The sequence below is a fragment of the Anser brachyrhynchus genome (genome assembly GCF_964034855.1).
Source record: "Anser brachyrhynchus genome assembly, chromosome: 6".
NCBI classification, from domain to species: Eukaryota; Metazoa; Chordata; class Aves; order Anseriformes; family Anatidae; genus Anser; species Anser brachyrhynchus.
The window spans coordinates 9852732-9875778 of NC_137700.1; the positions used below are offsets into that span (position 1 = coordinate 9852732).

At 33.5% G+C, this 23047-nt stretch overlaps 1 protein-coding gene across 18 annotated transcripts in view; it reads right to left on the reverse strand.

Moving 5' to 3' along the window:
- The window catches only part of KCNMA1 (potassium calcium-activated channel subfamily M alpha 1), a 470622-nt gene that overhangs the window by 103109 nt on the left and 344466 nt on the right, over nt 1–23047 (reverse strand). For 10 of the 18 annotated variants that reach the window (XM_080598324.1, XM_080598325.1, XM_080598315.1 and 7 more), the window contains 4 exons: nt 15271–15380; nt 13009–13077; nt 8834–8845; nt 447–533 (listed from right to left, as the gene is read on the reverse strand). In XM_080598324.1, coding sequence (XP_080454450.1) covers nt 447–533; nt 8834–8845; nt 13009–13077; nt 15271–15380 — 278 coding nt within the window. The remainder of the gene's footprint in view (nt 1–446; nt 534–8833; nt 8846–13008; nt 13078–15270; nt 15381–23047) is intronic. The other 8 variants (XM_080598321.1, XM_080598323.1, XM_080598318.1 and 5 more) reach the window with 1 other exon arrangement.

Genomic DNA, 23047 nt, shown 5'->3' on the forward strand with positions numbered 1-23047 from the left:
TTATGCTAATGCAGTTACTGAATAAATACAACAGCTTGCTCACATCAAATATTTGATAGTCTCTATATAAATAAGAACTACTCTAAACCTAAAACTTGGACAAAACTTTCAACCCAGTTCTCTCTGAGAGTAACTCCACTGAGACAAATTAATTTATAGAGAAAACAGATCAAAATATTTTACACTTTCCAGTAGGACTCTGAAAAAAAAATCTTATATTTTTTCACATTTGTTGTAAAATTATTTCACTTCTTGATACTTAGCACTACAGTAAAAAAAATGGCATGCACACATCTCAAGACAAAGTTGTTTCATTAGTGTGTCAGTTCAATTTTCCCTGAGAATCTTTCAACATGTTACAATGAAAAGTAGTTGAGGTGTTTATAAGAAAAAAAAAAAAAAAAAAACTATATCTTTGAATTTAAAGACAAAAATGTGTGAATTACCTTTTTACTTCTTTGGCATCACTTGCAATGAAGAATCCTAAGGTACCTTCCTGAATCTTGACATGGTTTCCAGGATTGATTAATATGCTGCTCAATGAAACAGAAACAAAAACAACAACAAAAATAAATTTAAATTACTTTTAACTGAATATTCAAAAATATCTTTATTTTATTCTATTATAGGGGACCTGCTAGTTAGGAAAGGCTGCAAGGAAATTTTAAGCCATTCTTCCTTGAAATTTCCAATCAAATAACATTTTCCACGTGCCATTGCTTTAACAAAAACATAAATTTGAGACATTCACATGCTTTTCCCCAAAATCACATCATCCAAGTGTTTACATCTCCATTCATATGTTTTTGCATGAAATGCATACTGTACAAAATAACAAAGCCTCTCAGAAATAGGATGTGTGAAGCTGAGCTTTTTAGCTCTCTTGCTCTGTCATACAGTGGTGAAAAATTCAAAATATCGTGAAAAGAACCAGCAACCACCACTCGATAACAACACAAAAAGTAATTTATGAAGCTAAACCCTTTTATGCAAATTTGTGCCAATTTCTAGTGAAATAGAATGTTAGTGGGACCCCTATCTGGACATACAATGTTATTGCTTAAAATAATAAATACACATACACTCAAGGGGAATGGTACAAGACAATCAGTCACGATAGCTGAAAAAACATAAAATGAATTAAAAAAAATTAAAACACTGCTATGCAGCCAAGGAAGAACAAAAATAACCCAACCACACTGACAGAATAGCCTTAGCTAAATATGATGAAGGAAATTATAAACTGCTATAAAGAACTGAGGTACCCTATATTTCTTTATGAATTATTGTATTTTCACTAGATATTACTTAAGGAAAATTGCAAACCACGAAGCTAAATATGCATATGGAGCTAGAGATAGACATAAATATATTCTTCTATTACTACTGTGTAATATGACTAATTTTTTTAACTCGATAAAATTAAATAAACTTTTCAAAAGTTCCCACTTTTTTTTTTTTTTTTTTAAAAACTCAGTCTTTGTAAGTCACAGTGTAGTAATGGCACACATGCAATCCAAAGTGCATAAAGACTACTAGCAATTCAAATGCCGGTATAAAGATACACATAGAAAAATAGATAAAGCACATATCTGGATAGACATACATTACTTAAATTAAAAGGTCACAAATCTTTGATGTTATTGGTAGGAGAAAAAATGGATCTCAGAAGATCTCATATTCAAAATAGTATTTAATTTCTATATATTAGTAATAAATATTTGTGACAAATAGTATACCTAAAAGCTTTATATATTCACATGCTTATGTGTGATTACACATGCACAAAAGGCTGTATAAAGGCTGTATAAAAAGAATACTCAGGCTGCAAAATAAAACACTTAAGAATTAAAACGGTGGTCATACAGCCATAATTTAGCCCCCATTATGCAGTCATTATGATAAAATCTTTATTTATGATAAAATTATGATAAAATCTTTAATTTAATATTCACAAGCTACATTTTTCTTACAATCTGAGACTACATTCAGGAGCATCTTGCTGCCATTACTCTAGACGTGGATTCGTGTAGTTTATCTTTCTTATGTACTGCAGTGTTCATCAGAACAGTGTACAAAAGATTCAAAGATATGTAATTTATTTTACAACAAAAATGAAAATATAATGCTATTCCATTTTACAGATGAGTCACTGATGACTCAATCGAGTCACTATGAGATAAACTAGCTATTAATTTGGGATGCCTACAGCCTATTTTTTTGTTAGTATTTAGCATTGCTTATCTCCTTATGCAGTTTCCAGGGACTTTTGCTGCAAGTAAAAATGCTTGGCATTTCCAAAAACCTAGCCTCTGGTTCCCAAAATAACAAACACTTGATCAGAGATCACCTGTAAAAATTTTGATTTAATTTGTTAGCTCACTCTCACACAGATTTTGTATGGCAGAAGCAGAAAAAGAAATTAGTTTTCAAAGTAAGTGTTTACCCAGGTATCTTTCATTTTCCTCATTCACAGTTTCAAACTTTGCAACAGTTTGAAAGGAGAGGAAAACTAGAGAAAATGGAATGTATCACCACAGAATACAGGTTCACCTCCACAGCATATTTCAGCAGTATTGCAAAAAAAAAATGAAACATGAAGGTTTAAATACATTCTACAGTATAATGCACACAGATAAATGGCAATGAATTAAAGGTTGCATAGCTAAAGTTCACATCTGGTATTTCATTTCTCTGTGTTTTGGGCTTACTGGTTGGGCTTGCAAACCAAAACATTTATTTAATGCAGTTTTAAAATGTAATAAAGCTGACAGAAAACAGAACAATCAATCAAACAAAAAATTAAAATAAAAAATGATTTCTTCATAGGAAATCAGTCACTCAAGTCACAAACAGGTTTGGAAAATTTACATTCCGTGCACAAACTTTTGTCACTTGAGTAAACGGAATGCTTATTGGCTGTTCCAGAGACAGCTTAGCTGGCCATCATTAAGACAGATAAGACACATACAGTCTAATACACTAATACATTCACAGAAAAAAAATAGAAATAAAATTGGGAATGGCGAATCTTAAGTCTCTGAGCCTAGGTAAAACACTTCTCAAGAACCATCAGGGAGTCATTCTGCCAGTAACTCTCCAAAGTGTTTCTGCCAAAACATTCTATCATGTCCTTTCAAAGTACGTGCTTCCATCTTCAGGCTTTCCTCCTCCCTGCCTCCTTATCCTTAATCTGCTGTTTTGCTGATAATTTAGCTATCTTCTACAGATGCTAGTCTCATTTGCTTCTTTTAAGCTGCTCTTTCTAAAATATGCAAAAAAAAAATTATATATATATATAAAATACAGTTAGGTTTGGCTATTTTTCTTGGGTACCAATGAGTACTGCTCTGTCAGAACACTTTGTTTTTTTTTTTTTGGACCCTATTTCATTCTTTGACATTAATCGTGGCAGTATTACAGCCTTTCAGTGAAAACAGATGAACACATTTCTTTACATAGACACAGCTTTTTTTTTTTTTTTTCCTCACAGAACTTAAAACTTGACAACATAATAAGCAGCTCTTTTAAGAAGCAGTGAATGTAATCTCAAATCAGAAGGAACTGGCTTCATTTAAGTTGCAAACATACTGAGAGCATGATTTTGTATCTCAATGTTTTCTGAGGCACATGAAATCAGTTCACTGAAATCAGTGCATAGACTTTATTTTTGTCATACTTCATTCACATATACTTATTTTCACAAATACAGTGTATTTATAGCTACAAAATATACATGTGATCACAGTTAATGTAGTATGACCCCAGCAGCAAAATCGTCTGTTGGGAATAAAATATAATTTGCTCCATCACTGCTATTGACAATGAGTTACAGGAAAGGCTCATAAAGCTTCTGTTTTATAGGGACACACTGATATTTAACCAGAGCAAATTCATGAACAATTTCTACTGAGTCTATATGGATTTATTAAATATGCTACTTATTAAAACAGCAATCTCTCTTATGAGACCCGGAGTGTCATTAGCTAAAGCTATGCTTTGATAAGCACTCACTTTAATATGTACAGCAAGGGAAACGTTTTGAATTAAAAGACTTAAGTAAAAGGAAAAAAAAGGACCAAAAAAAAAAAAAGATAACAGGCTTAAGAGCATACCAAAAAGAATGCATCTATCAGTCACTTAGAGATGCATGTATTTGTTAAAGCAGTTCATGAGAATGTGCATATATATATCCTCCCAGATGAGAAATACATGACAAAGGAAATTTGTGTTTTAAGAGGGAAAGCTTCAGCTAACGTCTCCTGTTTATATATTGCCAAGGCTGGATGGCTTTGCAGGTATAGGAAAACACAGGAAAAGGAGAAAATGACAGAAATCCATTACGTTTAACGGGAAGATATACGGATAACCCATATTCATTCTGTGCCATGTATTGGAAAATGTTATTTAAAATGACATCCCCGATTTTTCCAAATATGTATGTTTTCATCATATAACAATTTGATTTTCATGTCTGTGAAAAAAGCACATGAAATCAAGCAAGGAATAGCTAGTAGTTAAAATCTAAGATCTTAATTACATTTTACACCTTTATAACATTTCTAGTTTAGGCTACCTCAGACACTAATCAAGTAATAGCAATCTCAAAAAACTTTCACTCATAATTTCCTTAACAATTCTAGTTCCAGAAATACATTCCTCAAAACAAACCTTTTCATGACAGGTTTGACGTGACATTGCTATATATATATATATATATCTACATATATAACCTTTTGAATTGCTTGCTCCTTCATACATGAAAATTTAGAACACAAGGCAATTACAGCCATGGAAGTTGAACATGTGTAAATCAAATATGATTTAATGCGATTAACAGTAATTTCCTTTACTTTATCAGCATGAACTTAGGAAAAGTCATTTCCATTAGCTTATGATAAGACTAAAATTTGTTTGTAAGCCCCTTGTGGAATGTAAAATGACATTTAGAAAACTCTGCTTTACACTTAGCTGTTATATAGCAAAGGTTAGTCCATTTGCTAAAGAAGATTCACCTGGTAACTATATGCAAGACTGCATCTAAGAGTAATGCTAATGTCATACATCAAAAATATGGAAATCATCTAGTTGTACTCTCAGGAATCATGAATGATAGAAGCTATACAGTTGAAACTGGGTTCCCAGATGAACTAAAAGCACGTGAATCACAAATAGGAATTAGTGCATATTTAAGAAGTACAATTTAAAAAAAATGGAAAAAAATATAGTTAGAAAAACAGTAAAAGAATGCTTGGGGACGTCTTTTACTTAGACAGTTCAATGGAAACTTAAGATAAGACATGATGACTTTTCCAAACGTCAGTGGAGAAGAGGTATCTAACAGTAACTGTGTTAATTTTGATTGATTTACTCACTTACTGGATTATATACTATGATAACACTAGTTGCAGCTCTTTTATGCTTTGCTTAACTTCAATTACTGAAGAATATCTGAAGGAGAACCTGATAGAGGTTTGAACTGTATGACAGTTTGTGAACTGACACTTTGACACAAAACTAATTCCTTTCAACTAATTATATTTTACTAATTTCTGCTGCTGGGTGATATTTATTTGTCTCTTACTTTCAGATGTCATACAAGTTGGAAGAGAATTATGTTCCTTGTGTTGAAACACCCTTAGAAAGTTTGATGGCTGATCTAATTCCATTTTATTAGGATTTATAAAATGTTATTTTTAATAATTTTTCAGTATACTAAGTTTTTAGTAGTATATGAAAAATATGTCCTGTAGCTTTCTATAATATTTAGCACTCTATTATATGAGAAGCATATGGGAAAAAAAAATAACCAATCAGCTTTAGAGTCTGAATCATAGTTACACTATCTGCATTTATTGGCAGGCAACTTGTGAAATGGCATGGCTCTGCAATTTTCAACTTGAAACTGAGCAGGCTTCCATTACTGCGCAAATTGAAAATGAACATAACTTTGAACTCTTAATCTAGGCATAGCATTTCTATGGTAGAAGATTCTTAGATTTGTATAACTGTCAGTCTTTTCTGAGAAAAAAAAAAAAAGAGGCATAATTTTAGCATGGAGGAGCTGCAGTAAAGGTCTTGAAACTAAGCTGAAAAAGGCATGCAGAGATGCCCAGCAAGTACAGTACAGAAAACAATCAGGCAAGGGCAACAACATTTTAGAAGCACTATATGCAAGCTAAGACATGGAAGATATAGATGAGGTCAGTCAGCAGATATATAGACCAGAAGAGTTCTCCTTAAGATTTTCCCTTGTCATCAGCCTCCGTTTTGTACTATTCTCATTTGTTCTTAATTTCAGTGTTGAATTTTAGACAGCACTAAGAATAAGATTTATCTCATCTATCTTAGAATGGAAGCTGCTTTCAAGAACTGCCTGTCTTCCCCTATAAGCATGGAAGGCTGAATAACTAAAAGGAGACTGTTCTATACTGAAAAATAAGATGATGTGAATCTCAGTATCAGTGACCAATTGAACAGTTTCCTTCATCAAGGAAACTTGTTTGATTCAGTTGCACGCCCTTTTTTTTCCCCCAGGATTTAAAACTACCCTTGTAACTGTCATCCTTGTCAAAAAAAAAAAAAAAAAAAAAAAAAGAGAGAGAGAGAAATTTGTTGAATTAAATGTAAATGAAATAAAAATGGCAAAGTTTGGACTAAACAAATGACAAAAGCTGTAACAATTCTGTTTTAAACCTTTTGGTAGATGTACTGTACCATTCCCCATGTGACTGAAATAGTAACATCATATATTAATCAGGAAGGTATAGTATTATATGCTATTAATACATTAACTAAACCAAGACTATTTGGTATTACTATCTAAAGCTGCCACATTGTTAAACACATCTAGTATTTTTGACTGTTTCATGCCATGCCCAGATGAAATGCACCATTATTAACATAATGGCTTCTTAAAATATGCCATGTCATTCACATAATTACAGACTTAAAATTACAAAATCAGTTTGAGGCAACATGTATTTTAAGGGTATGTTTCTAAGTGGAGTGTGAGGGGGGTACATAAATCCCAAAATGGGAGTTGCATGCATACCAGCTTCACACTGATTGTAACTTGTGAGTATTGTTTTTTTCTTCTGGGCTCTGTCATTAACATTAATTCAGACCCATATTGCTCTACACAGAAAAATCCAGTAAGACACTAAAAAGAATACAAGGCAAAAGACATAGGGCACATTACATGCTACAGTATATTAAGGCTTAATTACTACAAGCATATGAAAAGGTTGCTCCCAGGAGTTAAGTCCTCTACAATAGCAAAAAAATAAGTTATGGACTACAGGATGTGAGGCATTTTATTGGGGCATAATCCAAACTAGTTCAATGGTGTTGGTGAATTCAATATACTTTAAAGCAACTAAATTATTCTTTCTGGTTCCAGAAGTGATTATCAATACAATGAAGCAGCACAATATATTTTATTCTGGGAGCAAGCAACTTTACTTAGTACAACACTTTTTCATATTGACCATCATGCCAGCGTTCACATGCCTTAACCACAAGATAATATATACTTAAAAGCAAGAAGCGAAGTAGAGGTGCAACAACTGCAGATCCTTGGAGATGCTAAGTGTTGCAGTAACTTCTCTGCAGTTGGATCATATCAATAATGCCAAACTGACAGGAAGCCACCTCTCTTTTCACACATCTACTCAGAAACCACAGGAGAATAAGTATAAAAAATAAATTTAACATAAAGCACACGCAACAGAACAGACATGGAAAGTAAAGTTTGGGGAGAATGACGAGGAGGGACATCAAAATGTCTGGACAATGAGAATGGGTCTCCAAAAAGCACCATCAACAGTCAGACTGCTATGAACAATAAGAAAAAAAATGGCTGAAAGGGAAGAAAGATGAGGAGAGGGAGGAGAGGAGATGGGACAATATGGAAGAGCATGCCTTCTTGATTTCATACAAATCAGTAGCAGCAGACATCATGTAGGGAGCATAGAGAAGGGCTCTCAGCATGGTGTAGCAAAAGAAAATGCAAAACATGCAATTCCAAAGGAAAAAATTGAACTTAGAAACAAATAAATTCAGTAACATCTTCATAAATGAGCTTAATAAATGTCATTAAAATGAATGTGACATATAGTACAAACTACCCATGGCACTTTCACTGGAACAGTACAATAACTTTAATGAGTACTGTATTATGAATAACTGGGCTCAAAACAGGGTCAGCAATGCAAAGAATCAGGCATTTGGTTGTTGTTAATGGAAGGTGAGACTACAAGAGCAAATGAACTTAACTACTGTACTGTCAGACGTATTTTAAAGGAAGACTGGGGAAAGAAGAACATCAATGAAGGTGTGAATATGGAGACAATATGGCAGCACAAGGGCTGGTAAAGACAAAAAAATACACTGTCACAATACAGTACAAATAATAATAAAAAAAAAGACGAGGGGAGATGTTAACAGTAACATCTGTTTTTCAAATATAACAGTCTGATACACCAATGACTGCATAAAGGGGAAAAAAAATTCCTAAAACATATACTTTTTTGTTTTGTATTTCCTGCAAAGAAGTTAGTGCATGAGTCACAAGAACCAACAGAAAGACAAAATGCTATCCTGTCTCCTTTTTGAGATTGGGGGCTCATATATAAATACACACACATATAGATATATATATATACACACATAGACTAATGAATATATATATATGTATATATATGTGTGCATATACAGAGAAAGATAGACAAAGATGTTATCTTCCTGTGTTCTTGACAAGGAATTAGTCCTGAAGTTAGAAGGAGTGGAGGTAGGGTTGAGGTTGGAAGGAAAGGTAACGAAGAGGGCATACCGCTTTCGGCTTCTGCAAACGACAAGAAAAAAATTGCAAATCAAACACTTTGATAAGAAATCAACTGACATCAAAGCAAAAGCAAAAAAACCCTTTATATAAAAGTCTCCAAGGCTCAAAGGTTTTTCTGCTGAGAATGAGGACAAATATATGGATAGACAAAGAGAAAATTTAACAAGAAGAGTAAACAAAGGGTGCAGGAGGGAAGAATCTTTCCTTCTTGCTTACTTATGTGGAAAAAAATAAAAAAAAATGGGGAAAAATTAAGTAAAAATATTTGTAAAAGGGATTTCAGATGAGGAGTTTGAATTACTGTATTTTGAACTTTCAAAATTTTCCTATCTATTCAGCAAGCTCTGCTAGGACACTTTCAGGTTGATATTCTCCATATTCCTTTAGCATTTTTTCTACAGCAGAAATAAAAGCTCCCTGCAAATGAACTATGAAAGAACATCTTGTCAATCTAAAGTATTTGGCTTGCACAAGGGACACAAAAAAATTACTTAATAAATGCTTACTGCCATTAATAGCAAGGATTATAATATTCCCAGGTAGATAGAGATGAAGGAATGGCTGACTCATATTGTGACCTGGAACTACTAAAATGCAGATCTGAGTAGCTTGTCAGAAACTCACTAAGTTCAGTCACATTTTGTACACTGAGAGGTTTCTCTGCTAATTGAACAGTAATTCAAACATTATTAAATATATAAATATTAATATATCTAATCATAGCTATTTTCATTAATCGTTAAGATATTCTGATGAGAAACAGTTATATAAATAAGAAACATACTATATTTTGCCTATTATTTGAAAATTATTTTATACATATCAAATCTAAGAATATATTGCCTACATCAGGCTTTGCAAAATTCATTTTATTTCAAAGCACTTTAAAATTCTGCTTTTAAACAAGCATTTAAAATCATGATTTTTTTATAATTAACAACCAATACTATCAAAAGTTGTTACCAGATTTTGTTTACTGCTTTAGGTACAGAGTTTTATGTACAGCTTTATGCACTTTATGTTCAGAGTTGTGAAAAGAGGTGAAAAAAATGTGAGCAGGAAACTCAGCTATTGCTAACTGATAATACTGACTGAAATAGAGTTCTGATGATTTTAAGTTAACATTGATCTCAAATTTCCTATGGTAGAACTAACAGAATCTGGTTGTAAATCAGAAAGCTTTAGAAAGGAGCACCTAGGAGACTCTAATAGACAAAACAAACCAAAAAGAAACACATAAGTTTGTAGGTAAATGAGTACTTGTACTTTTCTACATTTACTGAAGATACTGAAAAAGTCAGTGAAAAATCTGCCACTGACTTAAAGTGGTACTAGGATTTTTTCTTAACCTTGAGGTGAACATTTAGAGAGGGGATTAGAAGGTCTAGAATGCCCTCGAATTACCATTTGTGAGAGCTGCATGCACTTCTGAATTCACTTTGCAGTTGCTTTAGCATTGATTACAAAGTGATGAACACATATAAAACTAATCAGGTATATAATTATTTTTCTATATTAAATTTATAATATATTTTAATATATATTAAAACTAGTAACAAAAATCAAGTGGTGGAAGATTTCATTCCTTAAGCAGAAAATGATATGAAAGTTTTCTCTGGTCCTAGACCTACTTCAAATATAGGAGCAAATCGTGCCTCATACTATGAGGGTGACAACTAGATAGCATTCTAAATTTGTATTTATATATATAATTGTTGCTATAAATCATAAACTATGTAAACTTCTCAATATTTTTACAAAATATGAACCTAAACTGAAAACATAAAATACATCAGCATGTATCTATCAGTCATTCTCCTGATAGAATGAAGGTTGTCATATTCAGTTTCCCTATCACATTTATGAATTATCAATGAAGAATTGAAGACGTGAAGTAGGATAAAATATCTCCAAAGTTAACATCAATAAAAATAATTGGTGAATGATAAGTTTATCATGTTCAAAGACAGCTTGCACTTGTAAACCATATTATTCTACTTTTTATCTTAATTCCTCATCTTGTCATTTAAGAAGACACAAGAAAATGCAAGTATACCTAAAAAGCAAGAAATAGAAGTTTTGTTCCATTACCTTTCTGATTAGACTAACAGACTCCAGCTCAGAAAACCAGAAATACGTACTTAACATATTTGTGTTGAAGAACACAGGGACAAGTAGAAATGTAAAGATATGCTGCAGGTAGCAGTGTGATTTACCAAACAGTGACCATAAAATTATCACTGTTTTATGAAGTTAAAAGTTACTACTGTGGATCAGGGTTAATAAAATGATGCGAGTATCACAGCCTACACACTCTCCTCTTGTTATATGTGTTTGCAAAATCTAGCTGTTAACATCCCTTCATTACTACTGCTTCCTGTAATTCTCAGGCTCTTTTTTCCACTAAACTAATTCATTATGAGCTGTTACCTGTGTGGCTTTAAGTAAGAAGGAATATATGATTATATCACATTGTGTTACTTTTTGTGGGATCCTCTGCATCACCTTGTGATTAAGAACTCAATCCAACTCCCACTGAAGTTAGTTCAAAGAATGATATGGAAGCCATGAAATATCTGTTATTACTGGAAAAGACTATAATATTAGCACTTAAGAAACTAAATGACAAGTGAAGTAACGACAACCTAAAGTTTGTTAATAGTCCTCAGAGAAACCCAAAGGAAACCAAATACTTTATAAATATTTTAAATGCAAAATATGGTAAACAATGTCATTGCTGTTAATATTGCAGTTGTTTATGTTTTTGCTAGAAAATTTAGATTAAACTGCCCAGAGATAAAAGAATAATTACTCATTTGCTTTACATTAGGTAATGCAGAATGAGATCAATGAGTGGAAAAGTACTTATTTTAAGATGAGCCTATGGGAGCTGGAAACAGTAAAAAAATATGATATTTCAAAAAAGGATTTCTTAATCAGCATAGTGTGGACAAAAGTAATATCCAGTATCACATACACCACTTCACATACCACTTACCACATATAAAAGAATAAAGCAAAGCCATGTACAGGCCATGGAAATACTGTCATTAACAGTTGCAATATTAGATTTCTGTGTCAAATGTTTTACAGATACTACCACAGGTTTTATAGATATTAATACTGAAAAAAAAGACATAATAATAAGCATTAAATCAAAACCTCAGAAATTGTGGTATGAACTCAGATAACAGAATTGGTTCTCCTTCAAGAAGAAAAAATTGCCCTCAAAGGTTTAGGTAATTGGTGGCCAATTACCTGTAAGCTGATGTAATATATATCATTCCAGATTTACTGCAACACTTATGAATGTAACTTTTGACAGAGAAAATAAAATTCAGCTCAGAGTCAGAATAATCAGATTTCTATTACATGCCCCTCCACATGTTGCAGACCACATTTATAACATTTTTGTTATACAATAATGAATGTTGTGTAAATGCACTGATGGACAAGTTGACAGAAACTTGACTCCAGTATACACTCAGATTCTTAAGATTTGTTGTACAAAAGGTAGAAACGCCTCCTGTCGGTGAATTTGTACTAATTATAATCATGAAATTTCTTCGTTTTGGATGAAGAAAGGTGTCAGTCAGCTGGAAATTTCACAGCTAAATTAATCTTCCAATTACTTGATGGTATTCATATATACAGTCTTTGTCAGAATAGATACCATATAAATATTTATTCTATATTTCCATTTGTCCTGTATCCTATGTAGAGTGGTACTTCCGAACTTATTTACATGAAATTATTATTTTGATAAATACAAATAGCCATAACGAACTGTGATTTCACATCTGCTTTCCACTTTTCCATTTTCAGTAAAACATTGGACTTCTGATTATAGTTGATAGAGTATGAACAAAAAAACTTAATAAAGTACATTTTAAAAAAAATAAAAATTGCACTTCTGGAGGTGGGACACAACACTGTCCCTCCCACCTTCTACTAAATGTTCGGACTTTGATTTGGCAGAGGAAAAACAGGGCAGAAATACAAACCTTTCAGTGCTATGTGAAATGGTGTAATGTGATGGCATGCTAATTATACTCTGAGAAGTTTCAGAAGTATAGGGATACCTATGTGAATTCTGAAAAATAAGTAGGCAAAATTATTGACAGTGCATTCCAGAACTTCTGAATTTGTAGTCAAGGACATACCTGCTTTCTCGTTTTTCCGACTTGTATTCTATGGCTATCATTAAGAGCTTTAGTTTCGCAAACACCAGTCTGCAGAAAGACGACGACAAGAGTCAGTTCTTTTTCATAACCAATATCATGTTTATAGGGATGAATGAAAATTTACACTTGCTAAGATGTTTACCCATTCTTCACTAAGATATACAAAGATCATGTATTAAGGACTTTCTTTTTTGAAAATAATAAACACATTTTTTTCTTAAAAATATAAACTAACAACTCTCTTGAGTTGTCACACGGCTTAGCATAAGGAGCAGCACTATATTACTCAGTCTACTTAAGCAGTAATTACAAAGGTCATGACACAAAACATAAAATTGCATTTGAGTATAGCTGTAGATACGTTAGGAAATTTTTTCAAATCTTTGCCAGAAGTTAGTCATATGCTGATTGCAGTGCACACCCCTTAGAAAGTATGTATAAACATACATTCACTATTAATAAGTCAACATTTGGCAATTCCTGTCACAGAAGAAAAGCATAACTGGAATCTATTTTTGACCAGTATATGGGAAAATACAGGCTGATACTGTAATATATATTTATTAACTGAAGCAAACTTTTCATACTTCTGAAAAGACAACTGACGTGGCATTAAGAGAGCACAGTAGGACCTTACAACCTCTGCTTTCATGTGCTGGCTCTTGCTGTCTCACAGGTGTGTCTACAAAGACTATTTAGCATGTATTCCTTGGTTGGGTGGGGGTGAAGGGGGTGGCCAGCCTTTTTTATTTGAGGGGAGGGAGGGAGAAGGGGAGGGGGTGCAGAGGAGAGTTTATGACAGAGATTGGAGAAAAGTGTCAAAAAAAAGAGATTTCTCTGGCAGAGTCAGATGAAGTCTGATTTTAATCACAGTTAGAAAATGGGATGCTTTATTTAGAATCACGTTTATTAAGAGTCGTAGAGGCTGGCTTGGCCATTACTTGAACTGAGCTCAGGTTTGTGGTGTCTAAAATTTGACATGTTTGCAATGCTGAATAAAATCCCGAGTTTGGGAAAACATTTAACAGCTATGGACTGATCCAGCATCACTGCTTCAGAGAGGCAGAAAATTGAAGTGGGAACATTATGTGTGGATTAAATTTTAACAGTCCAAAAATACAGAAGAGGTACCTCACCCTCTGAGATAAGTTAAAGAGAATGACTCAAAGATAGAAGCAAGAACTTAACAGTGACAGACAGTCCACGATGTCTTGCTCTGTGATAGTCAGTGGCTTAATTTGGAGTCACTCTCAGAGTAGAAACTGCTACTTCTATGAGTACACCCAGAAGAGAAATAATCTGTTCTGGAGCTGTGAGAGAATGCAGACAAATAGTGAGCGTTGCCTACTTGCCTAACTTAGTTCTTTGACATGAAAGTGTAGTCTATGACTTCTCTGATTAGCTCCCCAAACATGGCCTATTATAAAAACATACAAAAAATATCATGACTTACATGGGAATATATGCCATGGTTGTAAAACATGCAACAATACACTGTACAAATGAAGAGCAAATAAAATCTTTACAATTTTGCCTTTTCTTAAAATGGAAGAGAAAATACAACTGTGCTAAACTGTTGTATTTTGGTGGCCATAGTAGGTATCACTGCAACCCTACACATACAAATCTGTCATCTACAGAATGATTCTAGTACAAATTTAAAGATTTTCAGTCTCTAGAATTAAAGTTGTAGCATGTCTTATGCTATGGTTATACACTATATGCTTAAAATACTCCCTTTGCCTTACAGAATATTTTTTTCAGACATACATTTCTCTTGGTAAATACAGTTTGCAACCAGTTCCGTAAAGCTCTGGATGCCACGCTGCTTGCATGACTCCACTACATCTGCTTCAATTAATGAACAGTTTCCTTGGAATGGGACATAAGCCAAGACAGTGATGCTGACAAACACTATTCAAAGAATGGAAATCATTAGAAGAAACAATAGGACAAGTAAATAACTCAGCTTAAATCAATTGCTGGTTAATTTGTTCAACACTGAAAACATTTACGCTTTCATTTACAATCACTGAATTCCAAATCTCTTTTGAAAATGGGCATTATAATGTTTGGAATACTTCCATGCTGTGATTGCTTTAATGTTTATTTTATTGGCTCCCATCTGATGTAGGAACAACATTAGGACTGTAGCAGAGTGAGAAGGTCTCCTACAGAAACCTTTGGTTTCACTTGAGAGCAGGCAAACAATTATGTCTATTAATATGTATTTCTACTTACTCACAAACTGCAGGGAAAGACAAACCCACAAAGGCACTAGACAGATATTCTGTATACATTTCATTTGCAACTCCTTCCAGATAGTATTTCTGCCACGTATCCTCCTCAATCTAAAAAAGAGAGAGAGAGAGAGAGAGAGAGAGAGAGAGAGAGAGAAACACAGACTTAGAGTTTTGAGTAAATTAAAAAAAAAATAAATCTTTAAAATTAATTAAAAACTTCTTAAACATGTATCATTTTTTTTAACAAATAAGTTAACTGACCACTCAAATGTTATGGCATTTATTTTATTTTATTTTTTAAACCAAGAAAAAAAAAGAGTTTATAAAGACAGTAAATCCTATGTAAAATAAAACACTCAATTCTTGGCAGGCACATTCAGTATGACATGAAATAAGGTGGTGGAGAGCTTAAGGAGAAAAAGCTACTCAATTTTCTGTTTTTGAAAATTCTCTAGTGAAATAGCTGCATTATATTGTTACTGAGTCTCAATGTTTGTTTTCATGTTTTTTGGAAGTTTGTCAACACTCAAAAAGCATCATTTAAAATTCTAAATAATTGTTCATTAACAAGGTAATATGAGAAGCAGATATACTCAAATGGTTTCAGTGTGTAATATAAGACTGTATATATGTAGCAGAGTAGTCAGAAATGGAAGTAACGAGAGAAGCTGAGATATCAGAGATTCTCTTTTTCTGAAATAAGGTATGTGATCTTAGAGATCATGAAAATATTTATGTTTACTTTGTGTCTAAAAGCTGTAGATCGTTCTTTGCAATGAACATGAGGAAACATTTAGTTCCACTGCTTAGGTAGCCCCATTATGGTCTTCATCTTACAGAGCAGAAAGTGAAATGATACTGATTTTAGATATAGAGGCCAAAAAAAATATAAATTGATACAGTGAGAAAGTATTCATTCGTTTATTTTAACTCTTGGTAGAAACTTGCAAAGCTACCTCAAAGGTTGAAATACTAAATACCAACTGATCTGAGGACTTCGATAACTCTCTCTATTATTTCACAAATTGTCTTTGTCCAACATCTGCAGCTTTTCCCAAGCTCTGCCCACACTGCGCAAACAGGTAACAATACCAAACCAATCCTGCAGGAAACAGAACTGTAGCGAGACCAAATGAGGTGGCAAAAAGATGCTTCAGGAACATCCATCCTTCCAAACTGGTGCAGGTAAGGCTCAAGTGCTTTAAGCTACACTGCCTATCTTGCTTATCTGAAGTCCCAGAGCCAGTGTAACTGCAAACAGCTAAAACTGAGCCTTTTTTTTTCCACTACGTAGGGAACTCTCAGCACGTCAGAATCTTTATCAAAGAATTCATTTCAATAAGATAAACAACTTGTTACTGCTTCAAAACTTTGTGCAGCTACATTACTGCCCACCATGTCAAATTCCTTGGATAATATCCAGCCAACGATTTTTATGGTATGGAAGGCCTTATGGCAGTAACCATAGGTTTGCATATTCTTTATGGTAAAACCATTACAGTATATTAGGAGAAGTCTGGGTTTTGTTATGAATATATATTACAAATATCAATATAAATGTACATCTCTGTCAGTATTCAAGCAAAGAAATTAAGACATGATGTAAGTGAGTAGGGTAACAGCATCCAAATGGATTTTTCAGGCATTAAGCAATAAATCAAATCAAGAAAAGAATCTTTAAGCAACAATTTATCTTTGTCTGCTCTGTCAGATTACAGCTGTTTTAAAACAACATTAAAGCAAGAGGTTCTTGCATTACATACAGGGCTTAACTGAAGTATCTCCACCTAAATTCAAAAAAGGATAAAAATTTAGGGTGGAAAAAATTAAAGCACATACTCTGATCGCCAGACAGGTCAGAACTGTGACCGACAACACAACATATGCAGCATCCAGTAACTGGCTTTCTGGCTCTTAAATTGAAAAACAAACTCATACCTACATAAATGTTATTCAAGATTTTTTTTCCAGGTATTAATCTTATTTTTCATTTAACTAGCTTATTTATACCGTTGCTTAATAAGTTTTATTTCTTATTATTTTAATATAAATTATGCTTCTAAACCAAGGTAAAAGCAAAGGAAAATGGTAACTGTGTAACAATTTATAAAGTGAGAAGCTAATATTTTTTCATTTCAAATTAAATGTTTAGGAACTGGAAAAATATTATTTTTGCTTTTAAAATCTTGTATAATTTAGGAAAAAAATATATGAGCACAAGTTGTAAATGTAATCTGCATTTTAAAAACAAAAACTTTAAATGGTAACTGAGATCTCTTCATTCCTTAGAAGTCCAAAACCAGAAGTTTCTTGTTCCTTTGTATACTGTCCTGGTTTTGGCTAGGATAGAGTCAATTTTCTTCCTAGTAACTGGTATGGTACTTCATTTTGGATTTAGGATGGTAATAATATTGATAACATCCCAATGTTATAGCTGTTACAGAGAAGTACTTACACTAAGCCAAGGACTTTCCTGCCAGCAAGGAGGATGGGGATGCGTAAGGAGCTGGGAGGGAACAAAACCAGGACAGATGACCCAAGCTTGTAAAACGGATGTGACACTATGCTTAGCAATAAAAATGGAAGAGTTGGCCAGGGGTCTGCCATTGCAGCATCAGTCAGCTGGTGGTGAGCAATTGGGTGTGCATCATTTATTTTGTGCGTTCTTTTCTTTTTATTTTCTTGTTTTTCCTCTCTTTTGTTTATTGAACTGTCCTTATCTCAACCCATGAATTTTAATACCCAACCCCCAACACTCTGATTCTCCTCCATCCTGGTGCAAGGGGAAGGGAGTAAGCAAATGGCTGTGAGGTGCTCAGATGCCTGCCAGGTTAAATCACGACACACATTTGAATTTTTAAAAGGCTATACTGCCATGTACCATATTCTTACTTTTGTCCCAAATCATGAAACTCAAAAAACCCATAAAATCAGAAATATATAGAAACACAGTGACGTTCCTTTTCTTACCGCTTTCTTTATCTTTCTTATCAGGAAAGCTGCCTTCATCCTGACTCCCCGCATTGCCTGTGAGTTCTGTAAGTCTGCACTTGAATTTGCCTCTTTCTATTCTCCACCATTCATTACCTGACATCACAAGCAATTCCAGCTGAACTGTTACTCTAGGCTAATGTCCCATATATCCTTCTATTTCCCTCTTAACTACTTTATCCAAACTGAAGTCTCAGCTTTCCTGACATTTAGTTGTGCAGGTATAGCCTCCAACTCAAAGGTTAGTTCTTACCTTACCACCCCATTGGCAATGTTACTACCTCTTCTTTTAACCAGTATTGAACCACACCAGCACACAGCATTGTGCCTATCTTTCAAGCTAATAAAGCGGGTATTTTCTTTGCCTTCTTCAACCCAGTCACTATATGCTTAGACCATACAAACCTTGTTTTCCCATATATCAGTATAATCTGTGAAAAAATGCCTAAAGTGTGTTAGGAAAAAAAAAATCACCTTTAAAAGCCATATAAGACAGTAGGACCAATTCATTGTCCTAGCATTCTGTGGCTATCCAGTACCACAAGTGTGAGAGATACAGTAGTCATTCATGTTAAGCTCACTGACTAAAATCAGGATGATATTACCAGGAAATAAAGCAACAGTCCCATTGAAAGGATTCAGAAAAGGAATTACATTTGAGCCTCTGGGGATGCAAAAGCACATGTCAGGAGTGTAGAGTCCTAGCAGCATAAATAAGACCTACAACTGTGCTGTCTAACTTGAAGATCCATTTTCATACCATGTCCACACACAGCTTGTACTGAAATGCTATAATTATGATGAGCTTTTTAAAATTTTACAACTTAAAAGCATCTCTTCCCTGATCCACAGCTCATTTAAACCACTTGAACCAATCTCTACTGATTGTGAAATGCTTAGGATCATTGTCCGAACAGCACAAAGTAAAAGGAAACTGAATTGTGTTTGACATGGTCATTCAGGTGAGGGAAATAAAATTAAGATATTATTATATATTATGTCATTACACAAAGTTTATTAGATTGGTATATTGTATTATTAAATATTATTACACTTATAATTTTATGTATTATTTTAGATTATATTTTTCATTGGAATTTAGTGTGACATAAATCTCTGTTGCAGAATTTTCCAGTATTAAAAAAAAATAAAACACTGCAACAGGTATTTTACCAGGACTTGTACCGTATTTTATGTATCTTTTATCCTACAGACTTGGTACTAATTTGGGATTCACCAATCATTTCCTAATGCTAAACTATTCAAAAGGCAAACTTTCAAAGGAACGTTCTAAAGAACAGAAGAATTACAAACTTTTTAATAACCCAGTAAAATATCAGTTACAAAGAAATTATTTTTTTTAAAATTTCTTCTCCTGCTGACAGGCTGCCAGGTAATGAGTTACTTCGGTTCTGGAAAAGTAAACAAACAACTGCAAGAATAAATTACAATATGAAGATGATCTAAATCGTACACTCCCTGACAAGTGGGCTGCAAACAATCAAAAGAAATTTCTTCCATAGAAATTGTTTCACCATTCGGAGACCATGTGGGATGCTAAAAGGGATTTGCATTGTGTTATTCTCCACCACACACAGAGAAGTCATATCACATTTTTTATAACCCTTTTATTTATGTGAAGCTTGCAAACGTTGCTGATCAGAAGTTCTTTATATATGGAAAACAGATAAAGTGCTGACTGGATAAAAAACAGAGTAACGACAGTTAGAACATGTTTGTGACAAGCTCTATTTTGTGGCTTTTTCTTAGATTGACACCACCTGGGGTTGGAAAAAATATACAAGGAGAAAAAAGATAAGCATAAAGATAGCATAAGGAAAACCAGAGTAAGGTAGTTTTCTACTCCATTTCTCCTTTCTACTTTCTTTTCTGGCTTTCTTTTCTTTAAGCCACTAGGCTTGATTTGGAGGAAGGAGCTGCAGGCAGGTCTGAAATTCAGCTAACAGCTCATCATTAGTTAAGAATTCAAGAAAGGACTGAAAAAAAAAACTTATTTACATAGTAGTGATCAAGATTCATAGGTATTGGTTAGTGTTAAATTTACCTTCATGTAGTGACTGGAATGTTGAAGATATGTTCTGTTAGGATACTATGAAATGTTGATTAACGATATATGGGATGTTATAAAAGATTATTAAAATATAATGGAGAGAAGATGATCTTTGCATTTTGTCTGCACCTGACCTATGACTTTTTCCCTGTAACTTCAAAGAGATAGATGGTCACCTGCCTGGTATTTTGTGAAAGGCAGTACCTGCTGGTCTGCTAGAAATGAAACAATGATTAATAACCTCCAGCGTTCAATATTTAATTTCTAATTCCTTGAGTCATGCAGCCACCCTGCATTTTAAGTAAGGGCTCCACAAGAAAACACACTCAGATTCTCCCATAATCCATATCAGCAAGGTACTGATTCTAAAACATTTACAATGACAAAGAAGTATCCTGATACTCCTGAAGTATTAGGAGTTACCATACTCTTGACTAATTTAGGGCTTTCTGATACTTTGTAGTAGCTATTAACCTCATATACTGTATCCTTAAATAAATTTGCTTATTCAAAATGTGCATCTATTTTATTTTAAAAATAACTTGAATGATTGTAATCCATTCATTTTTTTTTGATTTAGTGATACTCATCTTTTACTTATCTACTCATTAATAATTTGTCAAAATTTAACCATTAATGTGCAGATGAAAAAATCTGTCCCATATACACTTACAAAACAGATGTTTTTCATGTCAGTCGGCTAACAACAATGGAGAATAATAAAATGTTTTGCTGTGTTCAGCAAAAAGAGCTGAATTTGAGGTGAATATGGTCAAGATTCTACTAATCAAGGTTACCATAAATCTCAGTCAGTAAAACTATGAAAATTACTATGGTTAGTTAAAATTATATCTTGTATTTAGCCTACCTGAAAATGTCACCAGTGAAGAGAACAACCTTGATTTTAAACTACAAAACTTTCAATTCTATGGTAACCCATTTCACGCTAATCTTATTGCACCCTACTATCATTTAATATTTTCCCTTCTTTCTTTTTTAATTTCTTGCATGTTATTTCCATTTTATTTTATTCATTTAATTTTATTACGATAGGCCCCTACAGATCTTATATAAGGTAAAACTGTTAGTCCCACATTTTGAGGGTGAGGAGAAGAGAAGCAGAAGCTTCTAGTTCAGGAAAAACACAGAGGTTTTTTTTAAATTTTTTTTTTACTTGATCACTGAATGAAAAAGTATGCTTTGAAAAAGTACTTCTAAAACACCCGAGCCTAAATGTTTTCAACCTTCAGCATATAAAATTATAACTACATGAGGACAGAAAAAAAAAGTCAGACATGCTTTAAGAATGCCCATTCATGTTTCATATACAGCTCTTGATGTTCCCTAGATTTTGACTATAAACAAAGGCAATAGGCAGTTCCTATAACCACAGATGCCACTTACCTCTGCAGATTGATAGGAAGAAAATATTATTATTATTAATCAGGTACTTAACTCTACTGTTAATTGTTGGTAATTCGGTTATTTAATATATGTTTTGGTTTTGGCAAGTCATTCTTATATGCTTTGTGCATTTATATCTCAGATCTCTGGAGTTCAACAAATCTCAGGAAATTTTCTTCAGTCTACTCTATATTGAAAGTACAGAAGAATGTTCTCAGGGGGATTTTAAAATTAAAATCTACCATACTGCATGCCACGTATAAAAAGCTTTCCTTTGTGTTGCACTGTTTCTACAGAGGATAATCACACTCTTGGGGTAAGATCTGCTCCTCTCTGCCACTCAATAAATTACTCAGAATGGAGTAAGGCAAAGGACTGTTGTCCAAATCCTCAGTCTGAGTTGAATAAGACATGAACTCACTTCTCTTTCCATGGATATTGCTCCTAGCACATTTCAGAAACATCCCTCCAGAAGTATGTCAGTGATGCATCAGCGCAATGAGGACACTCTTATTTTTTGTAGCCAAAACACTATAGAGACAACTTAATCTACCTCTCTACTATAGCTTCATATGTTCTAAATAAATTCTCTTTCAATTTCCTCTTTATTTGCTCTAGAATTTGTACTCTCTTGTCCACCTAAGCCTATTTACCAATGTTCTAGAAAAAGGAAAATAATATTTATTTTACATATTCTTTATAAAGGTTATATGCTTTAGCCAAATGGATACAATTTGTGTGTGAATTTTCAGATGAGGTGACTTGGGCTTTTTAAAGGAATTTGTCCTCTAGTCTCCCCATGCATATTTTCCAAAGATTTATTAAGAAGGTGGATGGGAAATCTGCTTAACCTCAAGCTATCTTAAATTTATGGCTTGTTTTTGGGCTGGGAGAACCAGAGGACCAGGCTCCACTACATTTCTTCATTTCTTATGAATCTGACTTTCTAAGAACCAGCAGTGTTTTTTCTGTCAAGAAGCTACAATAAAACACAGCTAGAAGAAGCAAAAATGGTCAAAGATAGGTTAACTGAAGAAAAAAGATGATTTTTCCTTGGTAACTAGATGAAATGATAAAACTTCTGCAGTGACGCAGATGACAGACAGATTATAAAAGCTACAATGATCTTTGTTCCTCTCTGCACCATTAAAAGACCAAACTTTGAGGTCTATAGGAGAGAAGTCCTTTTGAAATGTAGCTTTACATTTCCATAACAACTACAATCAGGCAACCTTCTTTAATGAGTAGTAGTATAATATACTCCTTTAACATATTCAGCATGAACTAGATAGCTAAACACATAAGGAAA